The sequence below is a fragment of the Montipora foliosa genome, chromosome 9 (assembly GCF_036669935.1).
Source record: "Montipora foliosa isolate CH-2021 chromosome 9, ASM3666993v2, whole genome shotgun sequence".
In the NCBI taxonomy this organism is placed as follows: Eukaryota; Metazoa; Cnidaria; class Anthozoa; order Scleractinia; family Acroporidae; genus Montipora; species Montipora foliosa.
In genome coordinates, this window is record NC_090877.1 from 8335740 (window position 1) to 8360739 (window position 25000).

Genomic DNA, 25000 nt, shown 5'->3' on the forward strand with positions numbered 1-25000 from the left:
GGACTCCTGTAAAACTTTTATTGAATTGTGCACGTATCAAATTCTACAGGTGTAGCGGTACACCTGTAATTACAAGTCGGAGTCTTGTGAAACGACTTGTAACGATGTTTATTGAACTCATTTTTCAAGGGTTCAACTTGTAAACTACGCGTGTAACTTTTTATTGAATTGACCCGTGGGTTTCCTTTTACCGGCAAGATAAATGACCTTCACTTGAGTTTAAAAAAGTTGAAAATTATATAAACGGTGGAAGCCGTCCTTTGTCAGTGATACTTTGAGTTAAGTTTAAAAGAGAAGGTTGTAAAAATAAATTGTTTAAATCATGATGTATGGGTTAAAAGCGATAGGAAAGTTACTTTCCTGCTCCACATAGACAACCTAAAGTTTACTTTACCCATTGAATAACTTCTGACGTTCTTGCAGCTCTCTGTTAGCCTTTACTAACAGTTCATCGGACCGCGCTTAGTACTTCTTGTAGCTTTTCCGTGAAGACGTAAAGGAATTTCAAAGATTGCTTTGGTTTGGCTATACACCTTATTCCAAAATGGCCGAATTGGCCCTTTTCAGTGACCTCGCTTTCAAACGTAAAATTTAAAAGAATATTTAACCTTGAACGAGGCCAAAAGGACCAATTTGCAATCAAACAAAAGAATATGGAATATGGCGGCCAGTTTGGAATAAGGTGTATTGGCTAAGAGTCTTGTTCCGCCACTTTTTACACCAAACAGAACCGAAACTTAATCCTAAGTCGTTTGCGGTTGCTGCTCAGCAGCCACGTCTTTCATCAGAAACAAAAGGGATTGTGTACACGAGAGTAGATGGCCACTGTATTCGAATACACTACACTGTAAATTTTCCCGTGCTTTGTACAAGTCACGTGATCTTTGATTTAAATTTGATTGGTTCGTTTTAATGTAAGTGCTCTTTGTTGATTGGCCAGGGTTGTACGATTTAAATGGAACTAAAACGCTCTACTGACTAGACAACCTATTGTAAAAATATACGCAATCATTAAGTTATTTGGGAGGGTCCACCTTGATGTTCGTATTTATTCCTCTCTACCGCAGATCACAAAGTTTGTTGAAATCAATGTAAATGTAAATAGAAATAGTTTTTAAGGAATCGGGTAGTAAAGTGTTCCATTTTATTTGCTTGGTAGTGTTTACTGGGAAGGTCGCATTTTATGCTATCGATGACGAACCACCCCCTCCCATAAGGTCATGTTTGATCAGCTTCAAATGAGACCCTTCTTGGGCTTCGTCAGTAGCAGTCCAGTAGATTCTCGTCTCGATGTGACGCAGCTATGAGAATATCCTCTATCAAAGACACTGGGTCGGCTCTGACAGAACTGTCCGCTGCCTCAATAGACTGGGTCAAAGCAGGGAAATCGATCACGCTCAAAACATTCATGAAGTTACCCACATCGAAATCTTTTGCCAGTCTATCTTGCAACTGCCTTACAGTTTTGATGCATTTTTCCTCACTAGAATTATCAGGATAAGACATGACCTGTAAACCGCCTAGTATTTCGAGAGTTTTTTCGCAAACCAAGTGATCACAATCATTTAACGCCGCAATCATGATATCTAAAGCTCCCATGTTAAAGAGCACTTGACAAACTTCATCAAAAACCTCGGCCTTCGCACGTTCAACTTCACACCCATGACCTGCTGATTCCTCGGAGAAAGATTTAGTCTCGCTGGTATTTACCCTTTCCTTCTCGGCGTTTGAGCGGGAGAAGAAACCAGTGACCGCCTTCCAAAATTCAAAGCCCCGAAGCTTGACCTCCCAGTCAAAATCCTGGCATGCGTGGCACAAACTTTGAACTATTTTAGAATGTTGCGGCACCCGACAAAACTCGCCCATGTTTTGAGCATCAGCAGATCTCTGAATTGTCTCGGTGTAGTTTCCGTCATCGGAGATCGTGTCCATCGGCGTATTTTCGTTGTTCAAACGACTTGAGGCGTCAGTATGAAGAATTTTCTTCGCCATGGGATGCCGTGTTTGAATCCAGTGGGTAAAACAATCCACTGCGTTGCGTCGTGGAAACGCTTCTTCATCTTTCACAACAACAGAAGCAAGCTTCTCCAAAAGGCTTTCCTGTGAGAGATAAAAACGTCGCTAAGTCAGCCAACGATAACTTAAGAAGCGAGTGAGCTTAGTTACCAGTCGCCCAAAGACTTTGAGATTACGACGCGATCGTCAACGAGAACGCTACAAAACAATATCATTGCTTAAAAGAGGAAATATAATCGTGCTGCTCTTGCAGCACGCGGTTTAGCAAATATTTTTCCGATAATCTGCACAACGACGTCGTGAAATCACCAAAGTTGAAGTTTTGACGACCAGGCGAACGAGATGGACTTAGTCCAAAATCTTATGAGGTGACGTTTTCGTTGACTTATTTCTTGAATAGTCCATTTTACAGTTGTGTGGTTAGTTACCTGGCCTATGAATGAAGGTGAGGCTGGAGTTGACCTTGTTTTGATAGAAACCTCACTGCTTTTCTTATGTAAATTCTGACTAATTAGCATGACAACAACATCATTAACATAAGAAAAGGATGGAGGTCTGTGTCACAGCAAGGTCAACACCAGCGTCACTTTCATTTAGAGGCCAGGTAACTAAGCACACAACTGTAAAGAGGTCTAATATTCCCTGGTTGGAAACTTAAGATTTGCGACGACGACGTCTAACGCCAACCGACGCAAAACGTTCCCAGGGTCTCTCTTCTTCGCATGCGCGTTTTTGAGGCGCGAACGGCTACCGGAAGTGAGCAGTTTTCTCTTTTAACTTGTCTTCACACAACCACATTTACATTGCCAAGTATATTTTCTCCAGTAGAGATGATTCGTATAAAAATCTGGCAGACACCACTGTCGTGGCACGAGATATGTCCTCTTCCGGTTGCCGTCCGCGTCTCAGAAACGCGCGTGCTTCAGCTCCCTAATTTATCGTTGCTACGGCCCTGCATCCTGAGTGAATGACATTTAGCTTTTGGCTTCCTTGCACGGATTATGTATAACAAAGGAATATTTAACAAATCAAATAGCTTTTTGCGAGTACCTCAGTCACGCGACCAATCTTTAGTAGAGATGACCAAAGCTGTGACTGACAGACAAGCAAACCAATTACATGGATAGCAGAGGCGCGCACGTAACTATCACCGTCATCAATGGTATCCCAGACAATGGAAGGTATGTTCTGATAACACAGAAAATCGTGAACAGAATCTGAAAAATAAAAAGCAAAAATGTTACTCACTACTGATTCCAAGTTCGAGTGAGGCCTAACACTACTGTGAAGTTTTTATACCCAATTAGTCCATCAGGGATCAACCCTAGTATTGGAATTGGGCCCACACAAGGACAGAGAAAGACTCTGACCAGGGTGGGATTTAAACCCACGACCTTCGGATTAGATCACCGCTGCTCTACCGACTGAGCTACAAGGCCAGAACGTGAGGAGGCCGTAGGTATGTGAGATGTTATTCACAAGGACAATTTCGGCTCGGCCCAAGCATAATTTTAGGTGATCGTTAGTTGTTGTCCTTCAGTAGCATTTGAGGGTAACGATTCCAAGTTCGAGTGAGGCCTAACACTACTGTGAAATTTTTATACCCATTCTGGTCTTGTAGCTCAGTCGGTAGCGCAGCGGTGATCTAATCCGAAGGTCGTGGGTTCAAATCCCACCCTGGTCAGAGTTTTTCTCTGTCCTTGTGTGGGCCCAATTCCAATACTAGGGTTGATCCCGGATGGAATAATTGGGTATTAAAACTTCACAGTAGTGTTAGGCCTCACTCGAACTTGGAATCATTACTCTATAATGCTACTGAAGGACAACAACTAACGGTTACTCACTACGTTCGACAGTTTTTACAGAGCCACAATTAACATCTTGCTGTTTATATATTCGCTTTACACACAACAAGTGAAAAAGCTGACCTTCCCAAACCATGCAGAATCTATTTTAGCGGTAGATCGTCGATGGCAAACTAGAAGAAAGCCAAAATTTTCACTCACAGTTCTGAAATTCCAGTTATTACGGTGTTTCATCAAGGGTCTTAAAACCGAAACCAACGAATCAGAACAAAGATGCACGATCAAGTATTCCAATCAACATAATCTCTTCCAATTAAACCCGACCACGTGCAAAGAGTGAGTGGTTTATTTTAAGAAAACCCCACCATCTTATGGCCCGATTAAGACAGTCGGCGTGCAGTTTGAGAGGGTATCTGCTAAAGTCCTAGGGTACGATCAGTAATGACTTGACATGGAACGATTACGTGGTAACTATCACCTCCAAAGCTGCACGTCGATTGTATCTTTTGAGTCAGTTAAAGAGATCCGGCATAAGTCCCGGTGACCTGTTAGCTTTTTATCATAGTGTCATTAGATCAATGCTAGAATTCTCATGTCAGCTATTCCATCGAAGTCTCCCGAAATATTTGTCTGATGACATCGAACGTAGTCAGAGGCGCGCCATGGAAATAATCTTTCCTAGTTCATCGTACTGTGATGCGATGGATAAGGCCGGAATTCCAACACTTTCAGAGAGACGTGAATCATTTGTTAAATTATTTAAAGGTGTTGTAAGTAATGAACACCACAAGCTGGCTTATCTGCTACTTCCTATGGTCAGTTCCCACGCTCGGCGTTTGAGAAATATAAAGAGATGTTTTAATACTCCAGTTTGTAGCACCGATCGTATCATGAACTCTTTTATTATTAGCCGCGATCAGAAACCCAGCGATGTAAATAACCTTTAAACACAATTGTAATTAACCATTTTTATTGTATTTTTTATCTCGTACGTAATTCAGTCCTAAGACTGTAATGTATGATGTTTTAATAAACGAGTTTACTACTACTACTACTACTACTACTACTACTCAACAGACGCGGCTCCCAGCGCGTGAAATGGCAGGGGCACCCAACGAGAACGTAGTTCAAAACCACTTAAACATAGCATTATTAAAGGTATTTTAGTATTTAAACGGTAGATATAGGCATATTTTTATCCTTTAAAAAGTTTTCATTTTAGGGTAAAAATCCGTTAAAAATGGGCAATTATACCATTTTTCAGATGTTCGAAAATCCTAGGAGAGGCAGGCAAGCAAGAAATTTTACAACAAATATTCCGTAAATTCTAGATCTCAAATCGTCCTCCGAACAGATATTTTCCGAAAATTGACGTTGGGTGCCCCTGAAATGGCAATGGAAAGATATCTCTGATTGGCTGCGAAATCGCCAAATGTAAAATGGCCAGACAAAAACAAGATTTTAATAATAAAAACAACATCAAACCTGACTAAGCTTAAACTCACCGTTGTTAAGTCGCATGAGGGATTCGACAAATTCCAAAGTCGAGTCTCGTACTTCCCACCTTGAGTCCCGCAATCTCCGAAACATCAAGAAAGCCAATTTAGCACGGTTTGCTTCCTTGACAGATATCTCCGGTGGAGAAGCTTGACCTGGTGTACCGCCATCAAATCGGGCTCGTTTTGGCGATGTTTCTTCCCTTCTGCTGAACAATTCTTTGACAAATTCATCTCTAGAAGAGTCAAGAACTTTGCCTAAAGTCTTTAAAGAAAGTGAAATCACCTGCAAAAGAAATGAAATTAAAATAATGTAATCCAAATTGAATTTTTCATAGGAAGTCATTGAGCTTTGTTAACATTCTTTGTTGTCAAAACTTTGTTGCTATTCAGAAGTGGTTATTTTTTTGTCAATTGAATGTGGAAAGTACTTTATCACACTTGGCACAATTTGGTTTTTGCAAACGTGCTTGCAACAGTTCAATTCAAAATGAAAGAAAAACGACAGCGGAGTTTTTAAAGGAAATGAAAGCAAAGGCAAACTTTTCCGCCCCTGGTGCAAGCTTACAAGCAATGTAGAATAATTATTGAGGGCAATTCAACTCTACACCCTACACTGACGATGGCACTTCAATTTGAAGCCTTCCTCAGTTCACACTGTACTGACACAGCTTGTTCAACTTGTTCCCAGGATATCTCCCTTTTCCATACAAAGTACCTGGGTTAGTACTGTTTTACGACTTACGAACTTACAGTTTCAACACTGTTAGAATTTTCAATGAGACAAAGTAATGAAGCAACCAGCTCATCAAAGAGGTTATCAACTGATGATGGATCTGTTGATTCAAGAAGACCTACAAGAAAAAACAAACGCATCATTCATTAACTGAAAAGATGGTGCGACAGGCCTACAACACAAATTGTTTCTCACTTACGATTGTCATGTACGTCAGACAAAATGTCGTAAAATTTAAGAACATGTTGCGATAATCGCGAGTCATGTCTTAAGTCAACTCAGGTTGAAGAACAGTGCTAATGCACGAGGTCTTGGTTCCCTGACATGATAAAGTCACAAGACCCACTACAGTCTACATTCCTTATCTGTACCCCTCTAGAGATTAAAAGATTCCTTTTCTCCTATTTCTTGTCCACATCTTTTAAAAAACGAAACCTACAGGATAAGTACGAGTAAGTGAAGGTAAGTACAGTACTTGCAGTCAAGTAGAGGAAGGTCTTTTGTGGATGTTTCGACTAGCCTGTAAGCGGGCTTCCTAGTTTTATGTTTGAGGCACTGGAGAGCCCTGTACTCCCTCTACCCTTCATGTGTGGGTCCAGGTATCCTGCTCGTTTGCCTTCACACAAGGGGAGGGAGGCGCGGTGGCCTCATGGTTAAAGTGCTTGACTCTGGATCGAGTGGTCCGGGTTCGGGTCCTGGGCGGGGACATTGTGTTGTGTTCTTGGGCAAGACACTTTACTCTCACAGTGCCTCTCTCCACCCAGGTGTATAAATGGGTACTGGCAAAAATGCTGGGGGTAACCTTGCGATGGACTAGCATCCCATCCAGGGGGCAGTAGAAATACTCCTAGTCGCTTCACGCTACCGAAACCGGAGATAAGCGCCGGCCTGATGGGCCTCTCTAGGCTCATAACAGAGACTACCTTTTTTTGTGCTATCAATGTGAGAAAGAAAACGGCTTGGTATTTTTGTGCAACTGGCAACAGTGCTATAAATTAAGAGGTTAAACTGAACCTGCTACTGCATTGGTAGGAAGTAAAACACAAATTTGATTTATCAAACAAGTAAATTAAGAAAGATTTGAGCTGATATTTTGAGCATCAGCCCTTAGTCAGAGCAAATTGAATTAATTCTAATACTTTCACTCGTTACCTAATGAGCTTTGAACCTCTGCAAAACTAGTAATGAGTTCCAAACAAGCCTTTAGCACTTTCTGGTTTCCTTGACGACTCACTGAAGCCAGCTTTGTTGGATCAGCAAAGTTTTCGATAAAGTTAAGACTCAGCTTTACCCAGTGCAATACAAAAGAACAATGTCTTGAACAAGCCTGGAGTGGGAACAAAAACACCAGAGATAAATTCTAGAGAATATCATGATTTGCCAGAAAACAAGAAATACTTACAACCAGAGTTGTTTGTGGTATAGGCACTTACTAACCCTAAATCTGGGGACAATAGGGCACACAACAACTCACAAAAATCTTGTCATAAACACAGACTATCCACAGCATATGCATGACTGAGCTGGCTCACAGAGCCTTTGATTTGATCTACATAATAACAGACATAGGTTCATGAGTTTATCAGTTTCTATCATAAAAAACATTTGTATAAATTCCTCGTTATTATTGTTATCATCATCATCATCATCATCATCATCATCAACCCTCTATGTTAAAAACATCCTACATGACTTTGTATGGTTTCGACAAATTCAACTGGACAAAAATGATTGGAATTGAAAAAAATTCAATCATTGAATAGTCCCTAGTTAACTTCCAAACACTAGGGCAGTATTGAATGTATGAGAAAAATATTTCCCTAGCTTTTGTTCTGTTTTCATCAGTTTTCCTTATTTTCTTTTAATTCAACTTGGAATAGGTCATTTGGGGACTCCAACCACCCCTTTATGCAAGACATTTGGCCCAAATAAAAAAAATGACAAAGCAGGCACTTAAACAGTCAAATGAAAAGATCTTGCCTGAAGCCTGATTCCTTCCAATATTTGCCATTGCTTTTCTGTTCAAATTATAATGGTCATTACTCATTTCAATAACTTATCATCAATCACCTGTTTTATAAGCTGTTGTGCTGCAGCCATTGTTTGACAAATAACTTTCGTCTGTGAATTACCAGTACTGTTATCTCCCTTGATCCATTGAGCCAAGATATTCTGAAGCTGAATCTGTTTCAGAAAAGCATATAACATATTCATTTTTCCTCTGTTTTAGACGGCCACACTACGATGAATTACAAACAACAATAATTTGACCGTCAAGAGTTCATGAAGTTCAGCATATCTGCAAATTATAGTTATTCAGTGGATGATCCTATGTTATTCCTATACTGGCCTCAACTTAAGAGAACCCCTTAAAAGATTGTATTCCAGGTTCGCAGGCACTCTAAAGATTCTGGATGTTCTGGATGAATTTCCTGCTGGACATTGCACAGATTCCTGCTACACCTGCAGATTGATCTGAAGCATGATACGTGCCGATTGTGTGCCAGAAAACAGTCAAAACCTTTACTGTGTTATGATACATAACCTGCTAACTGTACATGCCACAAGGTCATAGCACATTACATCCATCTTTGCCACAAAAAAAGGAAGTGTTAATTGACTCTGCTCAGAGGCGTCACAAGGCACCGAAGAAAAGGGACTCCCAACTAACATTGGACACACCCTTCAAACAAAGGAATTGAAGCTTATAGGAAACTTATTTTTAAGTCACCTTTGCGTGGTACTCTTGCTGATTATCTTGAGACAGCAGGCAATCAACAAGTCCAATGTTTAACACGTCTTCCTCTTTGACATGGCAGCCATTGGGTACATTTTCAGGGTTACGGCAGGATGGATTGGACACAAGCTCTAACGTCAACTCCACAATGCCACAAAGTACAAAAAACCAGTGAGAGGGAAAATCCCTAAGGAGGGGAAAATATTTCTACATTGTAAACTGAGGAATGGACAAAACCAAGTTGACTGAAGTTTGATTTTGATGATACAATGCGTATACTTCAGTCCTACAAGTTTCTAACTTGATCACGTTCCACCCACTCACACTGAAAAGAAATTTCACTCAGATTTATCTTATTTTCCATGGTTTAAAATAGACTTGGAATTTAATAAGTCTACAAAAAAGTTGAATTCTCCTAAATGGACATTATTAAAGATCTTTGAAGAACTTTATGAAGCCCAAGACCAAACAGTTTAGCAAGGATACTTTACACAATTCTTGCAAAGATCTTTAAAGATCTTAAAAGACTTAATGGGTTATTTTCCAACCTTTCTACAATAATGCAACTAGTGCCTTTGTAAGAACATCATAAGATCCTTAAGAATTGTGATCTTTCAAAGCCTCTTCATAGTAATGAATCTTAACCCATTCACCCCTAAACTGGACTAACCCAGCCATACTTAGTATTTTACTCTGTCTAACGCCAAACGATTTTACTCGTCAATGGGGAACCCCAGGAGTCAATGGGTTAAGCAGGTCTCATAGAGTTTCATCGGGGCTTGTCAAGAAATGTGTGAAGGCTTTCGTTTGCTAAAACTTGCTATAAAATGGAAGCTATGTCTGACATTAGACAAAGTAAAATCTACTACAAGAGGCCATTTTAAGAGGGAAACGGCTGATACACGAAAGTACCAATAACAGTTGAATGAAACACAACCTGGCTTCAAGCCCCAACTGGAAGAGGGTGACCTGTTGTGTCTTACAACAAACCAAGTCAGTGGCAAAACCGCATGCAAATCCACTGCCCCAACCACAAACTCACAATGTCTCACTTTTGTGACAACAGGACAAACCAGCTATCAATTCAAGGCCTAAGGAAATAAAACCCAGCTTGAAAATATCCACACACAGATCAAGAAGGATTTTGGAGGCCTGCAAGTCTTCAGTTCCAAGTAATCTTCCCCAATCTAATCCCCATCTCCTGAAAAGAAAGCAAAAATGCATATTGTCAAGCTTGGCTATATTTTGGCAAAAGCAAATATTATTTTATGATGCCTAATAGACCTTACTCTCTTGTACATTTTATTTCCCAATACAGATCATGTGATAATACTCAGGAAATTTGATCCTTTGTCTTGTTCATTAAAAAGAGTTCATGCAAGCACGTATATGTCTGCATGCATTTCATTTGATTTGCGTTCATTTGTTTATTTCAGTTTACATTGTCCCCAATTAGTGCCTCAGTGATAGAAGACAAGACACTCAAATAAATTTCCTTTTCTTTATCCTTTTTTTCCCTTTTATTCACTCTTTTTAATGAACAAAACAAGTTAGGACCAAATCTCCTGAGTATTATCACATGATCTGTATTGGGAAAACAAAATGTACAGTCAAGTGAATAAAGGTCTATTAATGGCTTTAGCATTAAATATTGTGATTGATCTTGGTCGGGACATGTGCTATATCTACAATCACAGCCAGATTTAATGGGATGAGAGTCAAATTTGATGAGGGATTAAAACAAATGTATCAACTGAAGTGAAACACAGAAATTAAGTTGTCTTGAAACCCCCCTTCCCCACCCCCCAATACAAAATATGCTCCTCTGTCCCTCTGTCCCACATGGGCTGCCTGAACTGATGATAATGAGTTGACTGGTGATGCTATGAGTAATTCATTCTACCTTGTATTCTTTGCCATTTCACAAATCACATCAACAATTTTCTGACATGCAGTTGCATCTCCAATCTTGATCACACCCAGGCATTCAAGAAGCAGTCTGCTTTCTTGCAGAATCTTTTGCCCCATGGTAGAATCCTTACAAATCAACATTCGTGTAATCTCAATCACAGCTACAGCAGACAGTGGGAACTTTGAGTACTGCTGAGAGAGCATCAATTTCAACCTATCTGTAACATCAGCAACGTTCTTATCATCCAAAATTCTGTGAAATGTTTCCTGACAGTTCACAAGGGGAACTAAGCCACTTTGTTGGATGATATATGTTGCAATAAAACTCCTTGCTGAAGAGGCAACAAACATGCTGCGATCAGAAACATAATCCAATGCACAATTTACAAGACCTGTGTGAAAACAAGATTGAATAACTTGGTACACTATATTCCCATTTGATGTACTCATCAATAATAATATTATTGAGTTGGTGAAGCAGCAAGAGGTTGGCTGTAAGACTCTTTGGGAAATTATCTGTTGGGCTGGCTGTCAAGCTCTGACAGAAAAAAGAGTGACTGGTTCACTGACTGGTGTGCTGGCTGGCCGACAGCTGACTTAACAGATACATAACTTGCTGGCTTACTGAGGATTATCAGTGATTCTCCATGAAACTAAGATTTCAATCATCATTAAGGTAATTCCCTTGAAATTGTTCTACTATCAAACTTTTTTGCAAACTTGGCATAATTAGCATTCATGATATGAACATTAAAAAAATGCAATAAAAAAAAGGGGTCACCGTGCTTGTTTATGCGTCAGAAGGCTCTTAAAATGGGGTAATTTTACTGGTTTCGCGTTAAAATTTTGAATCACCTTCATACTGAATTAAGTCTTGGTTACTTGAAATACATGAAATTTTATTTTGAAAATAAAGCTTCTTTTATTCACATAAGCAGTACTGCTTCATTTACGCCGTTTTTGATTGCCTGGTTGTGGGAATAGTGCACTCTTTGTTACAGTTCCGTGGTTCGCTTGAAGTCCTCGCCTTGGCCAAAATACACCCAGTACGGAACTGTTTTCCAAAAAAAATTCATGTTGTACTATCAAGCTTTTTTTCTTCTTCGAATATGTTCTTTATTAGACTGTTCTTAGCAAATACGTGAAAAAAAATTCGGGGTCACCATGCTCGTTTGAGAGAAAAGGAGCAATTATTTCACTATCGGGCTTAGTTTGAGGGAAATCTCTTACGTTTTGTACGCGCACGTGCTTATGTGCGCGCGCTAATGACGCGAAAATCGTGCGCAGTAGGGATACGCAATGCAATACTAAGGAATTACCTTAAAAGGAAGAAAATCACCAATAATGATATTTTGTTGCAGACAGCAAATTAAGCTAATTGGGTAATTAATAGAGAGACACTCAGGTGATCACTTAGTTAATTTGTATAGGTAATTGCATGATTTTGAGTGCAATTTGAAACAAATAAGCATGAGTAAGTTTTTTCAAAGATGCACAAAATTACACAAGCCCGTAGGGCGAGTGCAATTTGTAGACTTTGAAAAAATGTGCAAGTGCTTATTAATTCCAAACTGCCCTAGAAAAACCATGCGATTACTTATTGATAATATACATGGTTAACTTAAGCAGAGGCAATGCATGTGTATCATGCAATCATGGAAAAATTGCACCATCCAGGGCTCTCATTTGATTGGCTATTGACTAATTTCAAGTTCAGCACTAATTTCACTTGCCTGCACTCTGTTTGGCATCAATTGACATGCTCTCAGCCAATGAATGCGCTGAAATTTTTTCAAGTATATTATTAACACATTTTACCCACAAAGAGTGTGAGATTCATTATTATAGGGAAGATATCTGTTTACAAACATCGCTTTTGTTATTCAAATGGGCCAACCATAGCAACAAAATACCCTTTGTTTCGACAGCCAATGAGGCTCTGGTTGGCACATTAATAACAATACAGTGTAGGTGACGTCAATGATATCTTCCCTATACTGTTGTTACATGAATGACAAGTTTCAAAACATTCTGTAAGTTGGGTGTTTCAAAGTGTCATCCACTAGAACAAAAGAATCCTTTGTTTTGACAGCCAGAAAGGCCTTAAGGTTAGCAATTAATTATCAACAACAGTTCAAGAACAATACCTCTATTACAAGAACAATTACCTCTATTATTCAGCCACTGCATTCCACCTTCGTGCTCTGTCAGCGAAATCAGAGCTTGAAAATAGCCATTCCTTACGTTTCCCTCTACCCACAGGTTTTCAACATTCTTTGGTTTGTCCAGAAATCCTGTCAAAAACTCACCACCCTTGACACTCAGAAAAATATTAAAAACCTTCTCTTCTGAAGCAAGAAGGCCAAACAGCCTTAGAAAAAAGGCAGACGATTCAGGATTTGAGAACACTTCCTCGGTTGTCATAAACTCCACTGTCCCACATTGAAAGAGCTTCTGTAGTTGTTGTTTACTCTTGCAAACATATTTCAGCCACTCGAGAATTCTCTCCACACTTGTATCATCGATGATTCTCTCGGAGTTTTCCACGAGTAAATTGAATAGAAATGGTAGGACTTCTTCCCAAGATTTCTTTGTATCTAGACCACTCATTTTTGCCCGCTTCTTTCCAGTTTGTCATGGCGTGAAGGAGATCATCTGGGGCTGAATATTTACTTCAGTCTACCCTAGAGGGTAAATTTAGTGTGCCGACAGAGGCGCATGCTTGCAAAATGGCGGAAGGTTTGTTACCTTTCGTTCGTGGTCTGGATTTGACCAGGAATGACTTCAAAGTAAGTAAGAGTTATTTCATATTCTCTCTTTAACAGCTTAAACCTAACCACAGTGTTTTGGTTTTTTTTTTCTAGAAGCTGGATTTCCCGAAACGAATAGCAGATATGCCAAATCTACGATGGCTGAAGTTAAACAAAACTGGTTTGGAATCTCTACCGGACGAGCTATCACACCTCATGAAATTGGTAAACAACAACTATATGTATATTCTGAGCCTTTCTCTTTCATGTCTGTTCTTCCTCTCTCTCTTCTTTATCTCGCAATTAGGGAGCTAAGTACTGGTTTATTATTGTAACTTCATTTTCATCAGCTGTTTCCGTTCAGCTAGTTGTCGGCGTAATTGACGTTTTGATGGGAAAGCAAATGAATTTTCAAAACATATGTGGTCAACCTTACTAGGGTGAAAGATGGTCTTATTGAATTGGAAGAGATTAAAAGATCTTTTTTTATACCTTGGCTTGATTTTGATTTCCTCCCATTGTTGTTGTACAGTTCGTAAAAAATGTTGTATGTCGGGTATAACGTAACATAACTTTATTCATACTCGAATCAATTGGAGCTTGTTAGGCTCCTAGCATATACAGCTAATGTGTACAAAACACAGGTCACAGGTCACAGGTCACAGGTCCAATGACTTGTGACCTGTGACCTGTGTTTTGTACCTGCTGTGTCAGGTATTGGTGATTGTTCCTAAGGTATGACAACTGTACATCTACATGTGACCTTTTGATTTGCTTTGGGGGCCATGTTTGGGCATAACCAGGAGTTACAGTGATGCTTCTCATTGAAATTTTAAATTCTAGTCGTCCATTAAATGAAATTCTCAAGAATGAAAACTTGTACAAATGACTGGATCCCACTTACACACATCTATCTTCTTACCTCATTGCAGGAACACTTATCACTGAAAGAAAACAAATTAGCAAGTATCCATGGAGATCTGTCTACTCTTTCACACTTACGGGTAACGGGAATCAGTTAAACCTGCTGCATTTGTGTGCAAGATCAAGAATTATTCAGTGTTAAATTCCGTCACTCTTTCTTTTCTGACAGGTTATTAATGCACGTCAAAACCAGTTGAAGAATTCTGGAATTCCTGGTGATATCTTTGGTCTTGAGGATCTCTTGACTATCGTAAGTTCTGTGTTATTAAGCTATATTTGTTTAAAGAGTTTTTATTGAAAGACCTGTATTTGGGAACATCTCATAGAATAAGCAGCAAAGTTATCATTGATGTCGCATATTGTTATTGATGCACCATCCAAGGGCTGTTTGCTAGAAACTTGGGTAACACTAAGCGTTGATAAAGAGGTGTCAAATCCTATAGGTTCCAACTGGTTTGCACTAACCAGGCCTCGAGCAACTCAGGCCATAGCATTATTGGCTTCACATTAAACAAAATATTCTTTTTCTTTAATGTTGCAATTGGGCAAATTTTCAAAATGAAGAGGATGTTTGTAAATTGTACTATATAAGTCAACTGCTCAGAAACCTTAAGCACATAAATGCTACAATTAGCGGAGTTGCAATTCTGTACATACAACCTCCAAATCTAGGTGAGTTTTTCAGAGACTAAGGCAAACCTAGCGAAAACATCTCAAATATAATGTCCACATGCACGAAGGACAACCACATGGTCAAACCAAATGTGAAATGTGGTAATAGATTGGTCCAAACAAGGTTGCAATGTGGTAAGAGTTTGGGACAGAGACAGGTAAATTCCATGTATGGATAACTCATCTGTGGCTTATGCTCCAACCAAGATGTTGAAATAAAACAAAAACCAAACATATTTTTAAATTATAGTAATTAATTGATCATTGGATTAATTTTCAGGATTTCAGTCACAATCAGCTAAAAGAGGTATGTTTTACTGTTTTTTTGTCAACCATTGTCTAAACACTGGATATTAATCATTGACTTTGTTTAGGATAGTCAGCGGTTAGAAGCAATGTTAGCTGTGCTCTTCTTCCCTTATTTGAAATTGGACGAGTGTTTAAAGTAGTGTCTATTTCTGTTTACCACAGGTTCCACCTGAGCTGGAAAATGCAAAAGCTCTCATTGTGTTATCTCTAAGCCATAACAAGTGAGGTTTTCATTGAGACAAGTAGTGGAGTTGAACATTTTACACAATTTCATTGATTTTCACCTTTTTTCATTTTCTTTAGAATTTCTGTCATTCCAAATCAGTTGTTTATTAATCTAACAGACTTGATTTTCCTTGATCTTGGAAATAATCAGATAGGTGAGTTTGACACTGACGTGTCCCATGACCTTTCTATTGCAGTAATGCATTGTAATACTTAACAGTAACTCCAATGACTTCATTAGGGGTTTCAAGCTTAATATATGACCAAGCACACATTCTCTTCTAATTGGGAGCTAAAAATCAAATCAAATTATATGGTGAGAAACTCTCAAAGCAATGCAGAAAACCAGAAAACACTAGTCATATAATTCATCGTCCGTGAATCAAACCCATGGCAAATTGGAGGAAGGTGAGCACATTTGCCATTTGCTCCAATTCTGCTCCCCAGGAAGGCCAAGAGCAGTTGTATGGTACTGAGTTTTAGGTAGAAATGATTTAAACTACCATGATTTGTAATTTCTTCAAATGTCTCTATTTATGATAATGACTACCAGACACAAAGAAATTACAAATCAACCTACAATAGGTTAAAATCATCAATTGGACTTCAAATGAAAATTTACTTGTAACATAACAGTGTGCTTGATCTCAAAGAGTAACTAGTATGATTTTGCTAGAACCCTAAGGCTTGTAGAGATTGGCTAAGCTGCTTTGTGTCCAGTTCCATACTGATTCCTTGAAGGAACCTTTTGATCAGTAAACTGGTGACATACGGTTCAACATTTGTTGATCAACAAATATTGCAAGATGGTGAACAGTGTGTCATTGGCTTCAGATGTGCTAGATTCTTCTAGGCTTTCAATTTTTGCCTCAAGAACTGTGTTACATGATTTTTCAATTAATACCTTTTCAGAATCCATTCCTCCACAACTGAGAAGACTGGTCAACTTGCAGACTCTGGTAGGTTTTTGTGACAACTAATTATTTATACCAATGCAATAATCATTATGGTTCCCATCACAACAGGAGGTCACACAAAATGCAAAAACAGTGGTACAATATATGTATGTCCTTGTCGTATGGCTCAGGTGTCAATAGTTAACAACATAGGTAGTTTGACCCATTGACTCCCAGGGGTTCCCCATTGACAAGTAAAATCATCTGGCGTTAGACAGAGTAAAATACTCAGTCTGGCCGGTTTAGGCCGGTTTGGACGTCAAAGGGTTCATACAGTATGAAAAACAATAATGTGATGTAAAGAAGCCCTAAACTTTTTTTTTTCATGGTGTGATATCCATGTCATCTCACATTATTGATTTGAGATGATTAGATGTCATGTAATTGATTGTTAATAAACTCAAAATCTTAATTTGGTCATATTATTTTGTGCTTTTTTGCAACAGATACTAAATAATAATCCACTTCTTCATGCTCAACTAAGGTGAGAGACGTTTCCCCTTTCACTTATTAAGCATGTACAAAAGTGATAAAAAGTGCATTTTGCAGTTTTTAATGAAACTTTGTCAACTGAATGTCACACCTAATTGAGCCTATTTTTTCCCTGTATCCATAGACAGTTGCCCTCATTGACCCACTTGCACACTCTTCACTTGCGAAATACACAGGTAAGGGTTTAGTACATCATGTGTTGTTTGTTGCCTTGAGCACTGTTCAGGATAGATACTGGTTCCCCCTAATATAACCTGAGCTTATCCCCTTAACTGTAAAGATCGTGTGCTAGTTTACCTAGTTTATCTGGTTCACTGTATGAAAATTATTAAGTGAACTTGTAAGTGGTTGGAAAAGCTGGGATGACCAGATCTCATGGTTAATGCCTTAACTACTGGCCCATGCTGCCTTCATAAATTCTGATTTTAAAAAACGTGTATCCAATTGATCTTCAAAATGGCTTTGCAGCATTGATTTTTATGGTATGAATTTTTATTGTCTCCAGAGAACAGTTACAAACATGCCAAATAAATTGGAGGGACTTGTCAATCTAGCAGGTACCAAAGAGATATGTGTACATAGACTGACATCACTCATTAAATTTTAAAATCTCTTGAATGGAATCACATTTTCCATACCAGTGTAGTCCAGGGGCCCGTTTTTCGAAAGTCCTGAAAACTTTTCAGGCCTGAAAAGCCATTTGTGAAACTGCCAACCGCTTGTTTTGGAATCTGATCTTTTAACATGTTGTCAAGCTAACTAAAAGAAACACATAGACCTGTGAAGTTTGATGACTTAAATGCTCTCCGTTCTTGAGATACAAAGGGAATAGTGACACCCGAAAGTGGCCCGTAAAGTTTCGGGATTTTCTAGAAACGGGCCCCAGACAAGGACTTTAGCATGTGGCTGGCGTGCTGACAGCCTGGTTGTGCAACATCATCCAGGAACAATAGTCTGTCTCAGGACTACACTTTTATTGGATAATAAAATTCTGTTAAGGTGTGTCCCTGAATTTCTGGACTCTAACCATTTTCAAAAGTTCAGTCCCTTGACTGCTGAATGCTTAATTAACTATACAATCATTTGCATCTTTCAGTCAGCTGACCTGTTAAAAATCAAACAAACATTTGATTATTCAGACCCATAGTAGTTCATTTGTCTGCAGAAGTGTTATGCAAAATAATTTCTAAACCCTCTATGTTTGATTGTAATTGCAGACCTGGACTTGTCATACAATGATCTTCCAAGAGGTAGGGTAACATCTGAGCATGGTATACAGAAGTTCTTTTTCATCTTGATTTCATTTGATAGTTTTGTTGCCATCATCATTATCCTTGCCACCATCACTTTCCTCCTCCTCTGCCTATAATTATTTTGCAATGCAGCTGGTTGAAGATGTAACATATTTTAAATCCTAGGGTGGACCTGCTTGCTGTGAAGTGCTGATTGAGTATAGACCTTATTCATAAATGGCGGTCACATTTATAATTCTTTTGTCCAAGTGCAAATTAGCCTACCAAGCCTCATTGTAGAGCAAGAATTCTTTTCAATTCATTGTATGGTATCGAGGCTTGGTAGGCTAATTTGCACTTGGACAAAAGAATTATAGATCAAGTGAAGCTATGATCTTCGCAGTTATGAGCGCAATTTTTGCAATTGCGTAGAGAAGCCTGAAAATTTCAGGACTTCAACGGGGTTTAACGCGATTCCGGTGCGATGCTCTAACCAACTGAGCTATGAAGCCACTGACGTTGGGAGCTGGTCATTTGTGGGTTCTAATGGTCCCGTGAGGAATGAATCAATGATAAAATGGTATATGAAATGAATCATATATGAACTGCGGATATGAAATCAAGTGAAGCTATGTTCTTCGCAGTTATGAGCGCAATTTTTGCAATTGCGTAGAGGAGCCTGAAAATTTCAGGACTTCAATGCTCATAACTGCGAAGATCATAGCTTCACTTGATTTCATATCCGCAGTTCATATATGATTCATTTCATATACCATTTTATCATTGATTCATTCCTCACGGGACCATTAGGACCCACAAATGACCAGCTCCCAACGTCAGTGGCTTCATAGCTCAGTTGATTAGAGTGTCGCACGGGAATCGCGAGGTCACAGGTTCAAACCCCGTTGAAGTCCTGAAATTTTCAGGCTTCTCTACACAATTGCAAAAATTGCGCTCATAACTGCGAAGATCATAGCTTCACTTGATTTCATATCCGCAGTTCATATATGATTCATTTCATATACCATTTTATCATAGAATTATAAATTAATGTGACCACCCTTTATGAATAAGGTCTATATGTTGGAAGATTAGAGCCTGGCTGTATTTGTAGATAAGTAGTTTAATGCTGTGTTTTCTGTAGTTCCAGAGCCAGTGTACCTGATTGCCAGCCTTAAGAGAGTTAACTTATCACACAACCAGATCACAGAAGTATCCTCACTTATCGGTCAGTAACTGATTTTTTTCCTTTATTTACGTTTGTACAAAGAGGCAATGCCACAACCCCGTGAAAGTGGTGCCCCACTGTTTACGCTTAGTGTGGATTCTTTAATGTTCCACTGAGAGCAAACAACCAAAGGTTTGTGGTTCAGGGCTTAGAGTTTATAGTCCTTCTCTGAGAAGACTTGAAAGTCAAACCATTTGACTTGCAGTTGTAATTTCAAAGGCACCAATTTCTCCTGAGATAACACCTCGAGCATAGTCCAGGTGGTGTTGGAAACCTGGGTTACAACTTGGTGTTATGGATCACAAATATAATGCTAATTAGTAGTGCTGCTCACTGCTGTAAAACATGTATAGGGTTTGACTTCATGGTTTGGTCAGGTTTCACAGTTCATACTACATGTAAATTCCATGTGTACAAAACCATAAAGTCACAAAAGGTTAGAAACCATGAAATCCACGAAACCAGTGAAACCATGACACCCAAGAAACCAGTGAAATCATAAAACGTGAAACTATGACACATGGAAATCCACCGTAACTATGACACCCACAAAACCAGTGAAACCATGACATCCAAGAGACCAGTAAAACCATGACTCCCATGAAATCAGTGAAACCATGAAACCCAAGAGACCGCTGAAACCATGACACCAACAAAACCAAATTGTAAACAAGGAATTGTGGAACCCTGAAACCTGACCAATCCATGTAGCCAATCCTTGCACTCCAGTACATGCTTTTACACTGATTAGTGACTCTTGGTCTAGTAATTAGCACATATTCGTGATTCAACATATTCGTGATTCATTTATAACACCAAGTTGTAACCGAAACCTGTGACCTGGTGCAGGGTAGTCTGATACTCATGAAACTGAGCCAGTCATTCAGTGGTTTGATGAGAAGGTATCGCCTAGTGGTTCCAAACCTTTCTTGGAGATCGTAAAGTTCCAAGGGTGGCAATTTTGATTAAATTTTCCATTCAACCTTCAGATACTTGGACACAGTTGGAAGTGTTGAATTTATCAAGAAATCAACTTACAGGACTTCCAGTGAGTAACAGTTGTGTGCCATATTTCTGAAATTGCTAAAAACACCAATAGATCAATTCTGTACTGAAAATGATTTCCACCAAGTAAGAGTCTCTTTTATAACCCTTTTTAGACTTTGACTTGATTTACTTTGATAGGCTAATTTCAGTTTACAGAGTCCCCAATAAGTGCTCCAGCACTAGAATGACAAGACACTTAAAGTGCTACTGTGATCAAATTATTATCCCTTGAATTTTTAGGTTTATCATGAAGAATTCCAGGAAAGATTAAAAACCTTGTTTACCGTTTGGAAATATCTGCATTGGTTCTGGAGATATTTAAGTTTCAAAAATGTGTAAAATATGCAAATAATGTTACTGATGATGTCATTCACTCAACCCAAAATAAACAGTGTCTTAACAGAGCTATTTCAGTCAATTTGCTGCAGAGACCATTGAAACTTGGTAGGCTAACAGTTACACTGGCAACACACCTTCGGTTGTAAAGAATTTGGTTCCCATGGCAACTCACTCTTTTCCAGTCCCCTCCAACCTGATTCAATAACATTTAGCAAGGCAACGAACTCGACCTAACATATTTATATGCTTACAGGAACATGCAGATGAGGCACCATTGGCAAATATCAAAATAGAACACCAAAGGTGGCCAGCAAAGCCTTTAATATTAGGGAGGTCTGGAATCCAGTATGTTGCCATGGTAACAAAGCTGGAATGCTGATATTGTGGAGCATTTCTGATTCAAAGTGGCTGGGATATATTTTTTCATCATATGTGATCATAATTTGGTTGAGTTTATGGCATCGTCACTCGGCTAAATTGCATATTTTGAAAACTTGAATATCTCTGGAACAAAAAAAGATATTTGTAAATGGCTTACATAGTAGCACTTTCCTTTTTTGAGCTCATAGCCAATAATTAATGACAAGCTTGGGAACTGGTGTCTTAAAAGTTAGCCGGTAGGGGCCTGTTATGATCAAGCCATTACAGGCACCATCACACTGGAACACAGCCCAGTGGAAAACCAGATACTTTCCAAGGAACATCAGGACAAGAAGGGTGGGGCTCAATGAATCCACAACAATTCGAAAAACAGTGGCCAGCAAATATTGCATGGCCACGCTCAAGCAAGCCCTGCTGGATTCTGGGGCACTCCCAAAAAATAAAGGCACACACATTTGGCCCAAAAAGGCCACATGCTGCATTGGCTTGAGATTAACCATGCCTAAATTACGTAAATTTTAGCCTAATTATACACAGAACTACAATAGATTAACCCTTTCACCCCTGTGGGGTCCCCCATTGACAAGTAAAATCGTCTGGCATTAGAGTGAAATCTAGAAGTGTCACTCTTAGGAGGGAAACGGTTAAAATAAGTTGTACCTAAATTTCATGGTTACATGAATCTTGCATTATTTGTTTTAGGCAGCACTTTGTAAACTTGTGGCTCTGAAAAAATTGTTTATAAATGGTGAGTAACTTCATTTTGGTTGGCATTTTTTGGTAACTTCCAGACAATAAAGTAGCTTTTCTTTCCATTTTAAAAACCCCTGCATTAATTAGAATTTTGACTACCGGTACTAGGCTCAGTTTTGTTCAATGATTTTTTTGCTGCATCCAGTGTTGAGTAAATTTGTTCCAGTGGTCACCACCAACTGTGTCTTAACTGCGTTAATTTCCTTTATCGTGAAATTCTACCTCCCCCTTCGCATTAATTTTCTTTATTTGAATGTTGGTTTACATTAAATTCGCGTTAATTCGTTAAGTCGTGTTTATTTCCAATACCTTAATTTCATAGAGCATTAATTTCCTATAATAAAGTATGCAAATAAAGAGTCACGTTGTTGTTAAAGTATCTTCGCCATCAACATGTTGTGCAATTTTGTCTAACTTAACACTGCATTTTGAACAGCTTTTACCCTTGCAAATTACTAATGAATGTCACGGTGAAATTATTGATTTCAGTGTTAATTGTGATAACATTGACAACATACAAGACACTGTTTATGGCTTTTGTTATTGTTTTTCATGTGATTTTTTTTAAGGGAATAACATTAACTTTGAGGGGTTACCCACTGGAATTGGAAAACTCTACAATCTTGTAAGTGGCTTTCTTTGTAATCTTGTTTTTTTGGCATGTGCCCACATTTCTTTTTCAAAACCTGTTCCATCCAATTTTGTTTGCAGGAAGTGTTCATGGCAGCATGCAATAAACTTGAATGCATTCCAGAGGGCCTGTGCAGGTATTGGAAAAAAACTGTCACCAAAACTGGTAGATTTCTTGTTTCTATTGATGTTAACAGTGTAATATGCTCGTAAGAAGGATGGGAAACCTGTTGCTTGGCAACGTGTGAAAGGACCACTGAAAAATCAGACTCCTTTGATCCTCACAGTTATGAACGCAATTTAGCGCTTGCGTAGAGAAGCCTGAAAAATTCAGGACTTCACCGGGGTTTGAACCTGTGACCTTGTGATACCAGTGTAATGCCCCAACCGACTGAGTCCTGAACTTTTCAGGCTTCTCTACGCAATTGCTAAAATTGTGTTCATAACTACGAGGATCACTTAATTTCATATCCGCAGTTCAATATATCATTCATTTTGTATATCATTTCGCTCATTAAGAAGAATTTGGAGCTACATGTACACTGTACCATGTCCATGACATCGACTGGATCCTCGACCCCATTGTGCTACAAGAATTCCTCCAATTTATTGGAGGGTAGGTGCCGTAAAGGTTGCAAGAGAGGAGGTAACACTCTCCTGAGCAGCAAGGAGGTCCCCGTGGAAAGTGAGCCACAGTCCACCCCCCAGGCACCTGTCAACACATCACTGAGAAAAACCAGTCTTTGGAATGTACCCTTACCCCAAAATTTGGGAGGGAGGGAGGGAGGGAAATAAAGCACGCAAGCAAGACAACAACTTGAGCCAAAGCATGTGGCAATCTCCCTGCAAATCTCCCTGGAGTCCCCCAATATCCCAGTTAAAACTGCTGCATTTGGCTTGGTGTTAACTTTGCCTACAGTAACTTGTATTTAGCCTCATTAAACAGCAATAGTTGCATCTGAAATTTGAGCCTTGTGACATTGTAGAGCCACTGGATCAGTGGGACACATTGTCCATGACCGAGCTCAGGAGTTATTGTACAGGTAGCTCAGTGGGTAGAAAGTGGAGACTGGTTGCAGAGATCATCAGTTTGAATCCTTTTGCCAATCAACTACTAGCTAGTTGATTTTTTGTTTATTTTTAATTTTTGTACATTTTGGAACTTTTCTATCTGAAAACAACCCTGTTGTCTTTCATTGCACAGGTGCATCAAGTTGCATAAACTCATTCTTCACACAAATTGTTTGTTTACCCTTCCAGAGGGAATTCACTTTTTGACAAACTTAGAGGTAAAAGACTGCATCCATTATTATAGTGATTGTAATGCATTGAGTTCTGTTATAGAGGACGTAATTAAAATTAAATGTTATTTTGGGCCACCACGCAGCTCTCAGAACCACTCTCGGAATTGGTTGAGAAAACAATGGACACAAAGAACGATTTAAGAAATAGAAAACATGTACCGTGTTTCTATCGAGTTATAGAAATGTGAGTGAAAGTTTGGGAGAACGAGAAATGCTGTGGGAACACAAGCCGCAGGCGAGTGTTTTCACTAACTCTAATTACTCTACTCTAATTATCAGAATGTAAATTCTCTTTGCTCGCACCATCACTACCTCAACAGCTCATGCTAGTCCTGTGTCTCCATCGAGTTATAGAAACTCGATTTTTAACCAATCAGCACGCGTATTTTCGTAGGACTGTTTTCCTAACTATCATAGAAACAATGGACCATGACATTAAACACAATAGAGCTGTGTCCTAAAGGGTTCCGATCAAATTAGAGGTTGTAAAGAGCCGCATCCTAAATCATTATTTTGGGCTAACTGAAATGGCGTTGTTGTAAGAACAAAGTTTTTTTACTTGAACTCTTTTCACTGAGCAACATGCCGCATTCATCAGACTTACCAGTGGGGAGTGTACACACAGCAGTCAAGTGACCATTTATAAGTCTAGATTCTTAATGAGAACGTGTTAAGAGAACACATGAATTGTAGACTTTCGGAAGTTCAAACCTCTTTTCCTTCTCTAGAGATGGCGGCCCTTATCCCTCTAGCCTCCTTGATCTTTTGGCTGTCCCTATTAACACAGTAACATATTTACTCAAATAAGTGTGCCGCTGCGCTTACCGGTATTTAATTTTTCATGCCTCAGGTGTGGCTCTTATTCAAGTGTGCTGCTTATTTAAAAAGTGGATGGCACAGAATTATTTCTGTGTGAAGATTGACAAAAATCTTTTGATAGTCACCATTTGACTCTCGTGGCATTTTATTTTGGACGAGCAGTGAAATACAATCACTTTGAACTGAAGAAGATCAGTCTTGATGCAAAGAAATTCTCCATGCTGTGTTAGAGTTACTT

The 25000-nt window shown here is 39.0% G+C and overlaps 3 protein-coding genes across 5 annotated transcripts in view; 2 read left to right on the forward strand and 1 right to left on the reverse strand.

Annotated features, from left to right (window-relative positions):
- Window positions 1–1048, forward strand: part of LOC137970347 (intraflagellar transport protein 140 homolog) — a 30200-nt gene extending 29152 nt beyond the window's left edge. Inside the window, exon 33 of the mRNA XM_068816868.1 lies at window positions 1–1048. This exon is cut by the window's left edge and continues 1053 nt beyond it. The gene's annotated coding sequence lies outside the window, so the exon portion shown is untranslated.
- Window positions 1049–1123: 75 nt separating this feature from the next.
- On the reverse strand, window positions 1124–13356 carry LOC137970349 (BRCA1-associated ATM activator 1-like). Of its 3 annotated transcripts, none has more exons than XM_068816872.1 (10): window positions 12870–13353; window positions 10694–11093; window positions 9920–9991; window positions 8785–8977; window positions 8124–8237; window positions 7206–7380; window positions 6071–6171; window positions 5327–5603; window positions 3067–3233; window positions 1124–2100 (listed from the first exon to the last, which is right to left on the reverse strand). In XM_068816872.1, the coding sequence occupies exons 1-10, from the start codon at window positions 13309–13311 to the stop codon at window positions 1261–1263; spliced, it is 2781 nt and encodes a 926-aa protein (XP_068672973.1). In that variant the 5' UTR covers window positions 13312–13353; the 3' UTR covers window positions 1124–1260. The 3 variants fall into 3 exon arrangements, with proteins under 3 accessions (XP_068672973.1, XP_068672971.1, XP_068672972.1); XM_068816870.1 differs by having other exon boundaries at window positions 1144–2100; window positions 9833–9991; window positions 12870–13356; XM_068816871.1 differs by having other exon boundaries at window positions 1144–2100; window positions 9833–9991; window positions 10694–11033.
- The window catches only part of LOC137970348 (protein flightless-1 homolog), a 47825-nt gene continuing 36177 nt past the window's right edge, over window positions 13353–25000 (forward strand). The window contains exons 1-18 of the mRNA XM_068816869.1: window positions 13353–13490; window positions 13566–13676; window positions 14384–14455; window positions 14545–14625; window positions 15328–15354; window positions 15519–15577; window positions 15660–15736; window positions 16494–16540; window positions 16984–17021; window positions 17154–17205; window positions 17535–17586; window positions 18247–18279; window positions 19406–19489; window positions 20479–20537; window positions 21959–22004; window positions 22579–22634; window positions 22721–22776; window positions 23844–23928. Of these exons, the coding sequence (XP_068672970.1) occupies window positions 13431–13490; window positions 13566–13676; window positions 14384–14455; window positions 14545–14625; window positions 15328–15354; window positions 15519–15577; window positions 15660–15736; window positions 16494–16540; window positions 16984–17021; window positions 17154–17205; window positions 17535–17586; window positions 18247–18279; window positions 19406–19489; window positions 20479–20537; window positions 21959–22004; window positions 22579–22634; window positions 22721–22776; window positions 23844–23928 (1095 nt within the window). The 5' untranslated portion in view covers window positions 13353–13430. The remainder of the gene's footprint in view (window positions 13491–13565; window positions 13677–14383; window positions 14456–14544; window positions 14626–15327; window positions 15355–15518; window positions 15578–15659; window positions 15737–16493; window positions 16541–16983; window positions 17022–17153; window positions 17206–17534; window positions 17587–18246; window positions 18280–19405; window positions 19490–20478; window positions 20538–21958; window positions 22005–22578; window positions 22635–22720; window positions 22777–23843; window positions 23929–25000) is intronic.

Coding starts and splice junctions, on each gene's coding strand:
- LOC137970349 (XM_068816870.1), bottom strand. CDS start 13,311: ATGAGTGGTCTAGATACAAAGAAATCTTGGGAAGAAGTCCTACCATTT. Junction 11,094..12,869: donor GCAGTGGCTGAATAATAGAG/GTAATTGTTCTT, acceptor GTTTTCACACAG/GTCTTGTAAATTGTGCATTG. Junction 2,101..3,066: donor AGATTGGTCGCGTGACTGAG/GTACTCGCAAAA, acceptor TATCTCTCACAG/GAAAGCCTTTTGGAGAAGCT.